The sequence below is a fragment of the Brachionichthys hirsutus genome, unplaced genomic scaffold (genome assembly GCF_040956055.1).
Source record: "Brachionichthys hirsutus isolate HB-005 unplaced genomic scaffold, CSIRO-AGI_Bhir_v1 contig_876, whole genome shotgun sequence".
NCBI lineage: Eukaryota > Metazoa > Chordata > Actinopteri > Lophiiformes > Brachionichthyidae > Brachionichthys > Brachionichthys hirsutus.
In genome coordinates this window covers 67,879-73,487 of record NW_027180520.1, presented here as the reverse complement: position 1 = coordinate 73,487, position 5,609 = coordinate 67,879, and the positions used below count along the sequence as shown (strand labels likewise).

The window sequence follows — 5,609 nt, the reverse complement described above, 5'->3', positions numbered from 1 at the left end:
CCTTATCTGGGAAGCGCCGCTGACTGCAGCATCATGCTAACGTTAGCCACTTGGTCTGGGAAGCGCCGCTGACTGCAGCATCATGCTAACGTTAGCCACTTGGTCTGGGAAGCGCTGCTGACTGCAGCATCATGCTAACGTTAGCCACATGGTCTGGGAAGCGCCACGGACTGCGGCCTCATGCTAACGTTAGCCGCTTGGTCTGGGAAGTGCCACACTGACTGCAGCATCATGCTAACGTTAGCCGCTTGGTCTGGGAAGCGCCGCTGACTGCAGCATCATGCTAACATTAGCGACTTGGACTGGGAAACGCCACTGACTGCAGCATCATGCTAACGTTAGCCACTTGGTCTGGGAAGCGCCGCTGACTGCAGCATCATGCTAACGTTAGCCACTTGGCTGGCACAGACCAGCCAAAAACTTGCATGACGTGCACAATCTGCACATTTTATTGCAATGCCATAAATGCACACATGATGGAGCACCAGCGGGACAGAAAGAAAAGCACATCTTAATAATACTTAATAATAATATATATAACAAGTACTGTACATGATAATCGCTGCAACTATATCACGAGAAATACAAATTACAATAATAAACTCATAATGCGGCTTCTCCAGGTCTTCCACGCCCCCAGGGTGTGTCTGATACACCAAGGAGGGGAAGATATGTAAAACTTTTGAAAATCTTTTCATAAGATATATATATAGAGAGAGAGAATTAGCTCAACATGGAAAACAGAGATTTATGTTGATATTTACATATACTAATATTGTAATAATAATTTGACAAGAAGAATAAAAAAGATCAATCAACAGAGGCTGATGAAATGATTAATGGTTCTGTCATAAGCAAGCCCACTCAAATCAAACTGTACTTATACAAAAATCGAAATAGGAAGGACAATTATTGATTTCACTATCGGGGTGATTGCTGGAGACGGTAGGATCACTCATGCATCGTTTGATGAAAGCGTTTTTGGACAGTGTTGTTCAGACATTGAAAAGAACTTGAAACTGTACAATTTCTTGGGGGACCTCACATTGTGTGCCTGTGATTGAAAAGAAGGACTCCTACCACTTTAAAACTTTACAACGTGGATTTCTTTGAAGGGGGGGTGGGGGTGAATCAGTGAAGTATTGCGAATGGAGATTGAACTGTGTTTCTATCAGGATGTGCTTTCATGCATGTTTTGAAATATTGAGCTGGACAACAGTTGCGACAAACTGGTCCCGAGTCGCCGCGTCTGATGCGATAATGTTCATTGGTGTTTTGCTAGCTTGCTCATTCACCCACTGCAGCAGTCTCGGGAGACTCCTGTGTATGACATTGGGGAAATTGTCACAAAGGCGAAGGATGTATTTAAATATCCTGACGTCCTCTGGTAGAGTCAGGTTCAAGCCGCAAACCAAGAAACCTGCAGATCGTTAGGGAGAAAGTAAAGATCGTCTTTTTCACTGGACAAAACGTCTTATTTAAAAAGTCTCTGGGCGACAATCATCATGCAGAAGCTTTTGCACGTTCTTGTGTTTCATCACTAAACAAATATTATTAAGTGACTATGACATTTATAACTAACAGCCTAGATCACAAAAATAGAAATCAAACATTATTTTTTGAATCAAGAAACTCACCTTTAAAAGGCCTTGGTGTTCTTTCCAATTCCTGACAAAGTTTCGTTTCCACATTTATGGGGTTCATGCTGTTGCCATAGACGTACTTAATTGCCCCCCACAGCTCAGGATGGTGATTGCGCCGATAATCATATGAAACTATGACGTTTCTCTTATTCTCCCAGCAGATCTTCAAAGTCGGGGTGCCCTACATGCAATAAAAACATGCTACAGATTGTCGTACGCTATGCCTGTGGCAAAGCAAACACACATTTACTTACTTTTCTGGGGACAAGTTTGGATCCAAACAAGGTCTTGATGGCGTTCATTAGATGGGTGTGGAGCGGCCTTTCAATCTTCTTATCAAATCCTTTGAAGTGGGACAAAGCCAGGATGAGGATCTCTTTGGGGTGCCTCTCTGCCCAGTCGTTCATCATGTTGAGAACAGTCTGATCACAGTAGCAGAACAGTCCTCTGAGTATAGTCGTCCATGCTAAATAAAGATGAGTTTACCTCCAGCTCTTGAGTGACCGTATATGGTCAAAATAACAATGTATTTATAAAGTTATGAATTACTCTGATCTGATTTGACATTTTGTGAATCTGCACAAAGTACACAGAGCTTATTAAATATCTAATCGTATGTTCTGTTTTGTGACATGGATCATTATAAAACATAATAAAACGTAAGCACTTTAAATGTTTTTACTACCTTGTAAGCGTTGTATTTTTAATGATTGATCCCGCTTTCTTATGTTCAAAATGCAAATGGCTTATTGACTTTTTTAGGTAGTAGCCTGTATAGAGTAGAGAGAGAAAGCATTGATTGTTTGAGATCGACTCAAACTAGGACTGCTGCAAGTACATGGTCAGCATCATAGAACGTCATCCTTTCTGATAATAATCTTTGTATTTGTTGCATTGGTCCAAATATCCAGTTATATTGTTGTATAGATTATTGATCCACATTTGTGCATTTTCATTGATATAAGTGGCCAAATGTAAATAAATAAAGTCAAAAAAAACTGGACGCATAAAAAGTAAGAACTAGAGATCACTCGTGAGCGATAACCTGCAAGCTCCCCACTTTTATCAATAGTTAATGAAAAGAAGCAGCGGTTTACTGACAATAAATGGCTTTTCCGTCTTTACCTTCACATCCGTCCTTGTGTACAGCCCATGATGAAAGTAAAGCCTTGTGGGGTCTGCGTCATTTGGCTTGCGAGCGATCCTCAGGTCAAAGTAGCGTACTCCGGAGTCCAGCTGCTTGGTGATATCCTCCTCCTGCATCACAGAGGAGCGCAGCAGTTGATCAAACATTCACCTCCCCAGCTCACTCGTGTATAAGTACATTCAATAGTCACTGAGATTGTTAACATCGTTCACCTGTGTGATTGCCCATTTGCAGACTATTTTACGTGCACAGTAGATCCTGCTGAACTTCTTCAGTCTATCGGGCTCGAGTATAGAGGAGTGGATGTCCAAGTCATAACTCATTGAGTCATGGCTGCCTGGGTTTAACAAGCAGAAACACACATACAAGTCAAAGCAATTTGATGTTATTGAATTTGTAAATGGCTGAGTTTCCTCCGGCACCAGAGTGGGCCACGGCCCAACATTTGAAAAGGTTCTGCTCCCTTTGTTGGTGTATAGAAGGACACTCAGACATCTATGGTATCCAGAGAATAAATCCTAATAGCCTTGGTGGTCCTCTGACTTCTCTCTAACCCCATCATGTCACATTTGACATTTGTCCACGTCTTGTGTTTATGACTAAATACATTTTGATTAGTATTATTAACCATGTAATAGCAGGATGCAGATGCTCAAGTCTCCCTCTGTGTGAGCTTTTAAAGCCCGACGATATATTGAACTCTTGATGATGTAATGATCAGGTCAAAATTTAGATGTTCCCAGCTCTGGTTTATTGCTAATACAATTGTAAGAATAATCCCATCTGCCTAACTGTACTTGGTGTGCACGGCTACTTAGCATGTCAACACACCAAAATAAGGAAGATAGTAAACGTTATATTGGTAAACGATTATCAAGACACACCAAAGGCCTTCTACACGCACACCCTGTCCACTCACTATTAATTTTGTTGAACCAAAATCGGTTGCGATTCAACCAGAGGGATTGCAAAGGAGTCAGCAATGAATGGGAGTGAATAGAGCCTCAACAGTTCAAATAATTATTTCCACTTAGTGCCAACATAATTTCATTTTAGTTTGTGCAAATAAAGCATTGATTATATACTGCATGTCAGAAGAAAAATGAAACCTATTTTAGCTTTTTCAATTTTGTAACAGGAAAATTAAAACAGGCAGCACCAGCATTAATCTAACGGATGCTAATTAAACAGTTAAAGATGTGTTTCTGATTGCGAAAAGATACAATTGCCCAAGGAACCTTTGCTTAAAATGTAGATCCGGTTGATGTGATAGCAGAGATACTCCATCAACTTTAACTTTCTATTGTCTATCTAAAGTATTTAAAAAATGGCACAACAATTAAACATGGAGATATGCTGTATGTATTCATTAAAATGTTTCTTCCCATGTAAACATACATAGACACACATTCATTTTGATCGGCCTGCACTTTCTACGCGACCCACAAGTTCAGGCGTTTCCATGACAACACTGTCAGCATACAACTCGAAATAGAGCTGTGTCTCATAGAACTACTGCAAGGATGCCTTTGTTCGTTCAGTCTAGGTCACATATTTATGAATGGATAGCTATTACATAATTTGCAAACTAAATAAATACATTAAACATTTGAATATTGGATACATAAAGTCTTGATAATAAAACAGGCAAAGCGCTGCGCCTTGATTAAATGCAGTTTCATTGTAAGCAGCGACTATATCACTACAACTTCATACCTGGTATGCTCAAATTAAAAAGAGGAATGCTGTGAAGTTCAGAGGGCAATTGCGACATCCATTCTTCATATCCTGTGACTTCTCTTTTCCATCGGCCTTTTCCTGCAAACATTTTCATCTCAAATTGTACAAACAACAACAAAGTCAAGCTTAAATAAAGTAAGGTCAAAGCTCAATGACATACCAATGCAGCATTTTGCAGCTACTGAATAGATTCTAATAAAAAAGTACAGAGATGAAGGTTAACGCTTTAGATTCACGCAGCTCATCCTGCTGAACCTACCTGCTGATTCTTTATGCTCTTTATTACTAGTTGGCTGTTCGGAAGTGTTCAAAGAACTGAAACCGTCAGTAAGAGAGGATGAACAATAATGTAGTCCGACAGGTTCTTGTCACCAGGAAGTACATTTTATGGCTTCCTCATACTGTATGTGTATACTACTACACTACAAAACAACAACTCATCATGTCCATCAGGTTTCTGGTGAACCGTTTAGTCCCTGAACAGGTTCTTGTTAACTGACATTTTAGTCCAGTGCCGATCTCCTACTCCCAGTTTCAAATAGCCACCCCAGCCACCACCTTTTCCCTCTGCTGCTGCTGTCCGGGCAGCAGAACAGAAGTATTATAACAGTGAAGTGTGCAGTAGGAGTAACAGGGGAGTTAAGTGTCGAGGTGGGATTGCACCAGGGATCAGCTCTGAGCCCCTTTTTGTTTGCCATGGTGATGGATAGTGTGTGTGAATCCTCACGGTCCACAAATGGCAGATTCTTTTGTACTCATCACTTCATTCATCTATTTTGTAAATAGCAAAAATGGATAGCAAATAAGTTTTTAGGGTGAAACGCTATGTTGTAAAATTAATATTAGTGTCATTAATATTAATATTATATTATAAGTATTAATTAGGAGCTAAAGTAGCATTGCCAGTTTCTCCCTTGTGCCGGTCCCAAGCCCTGATAAACGCAGAGGGTTGCATCAGAAATGGCACCCAGCATAAAAATTAGCCAAATTGAACATGCAAATTAATGTAAAAGAGAAAGTCACACCGGATTGGTCGACCGCCAGCAGCGTTGTTAACCCACAGGACTCTGCTGGAGATT

The 5,609-nt window shown here is 40.4% G+C and overlaps 1 protein-coding gene across 1 annotated transcript; it reads right to left on the bottom strand.

Moving 5' to 3' along the window:
- Positions 1–1,184: 1,184 nt before the first annotated feature.
- On the bottom strand, positions 1,185–4,624 carry LOC137915814 (PI-PLC X domain-containing protein 1-like). Its single transcript, XM_068758934.1, has 6 exons — positions 4,507–4,624; positions 3,003–3,127; positions 2,769–2,900; positions 1,898–2,065; positions 1,638–1,824; positions 1,185–1,420 (listed from the first exon to the last, which is right to left on the bottom strand). The coding sequence occupies exons 1-6, from the start codon at positions 4,622–4,624 to the stop codon at positions 1,185–1,187; spliced, it is 966 nt and encodes a 321-aa protein (XP_068615035.1).
- Positions 4,625–5,609: the final 985 nt, after the last annotated feature.

What these genes read in the sequence shown, in the direction of transcription:
- LOC137915814 (XM_068758934.1), bottom strand. Translation starts at nt 4,624, where the DNA reads ATGAAAATGTTTGCAGGAAAAGGCCGATGGAAAAGAGAAGTCACAGGA. An exon ending in GCAAATGGGCAATCACACAG is followed by an intron (nt 2,901 to 3,002) that starts GTGAACGATGTT and finishes TCTGTGATGCAG; the next exon opens with GAGGAGGATATCACCAAGCA. An exon ending in CCAAACTTGTCCCCAGAAAA is followed by an intron (nt 1,825 to 1,897) that starts GTAAGTAAATGT and finishes TATTGCATGTAG; the next exon opens with GGCACCCCGACTTTGAAGAT.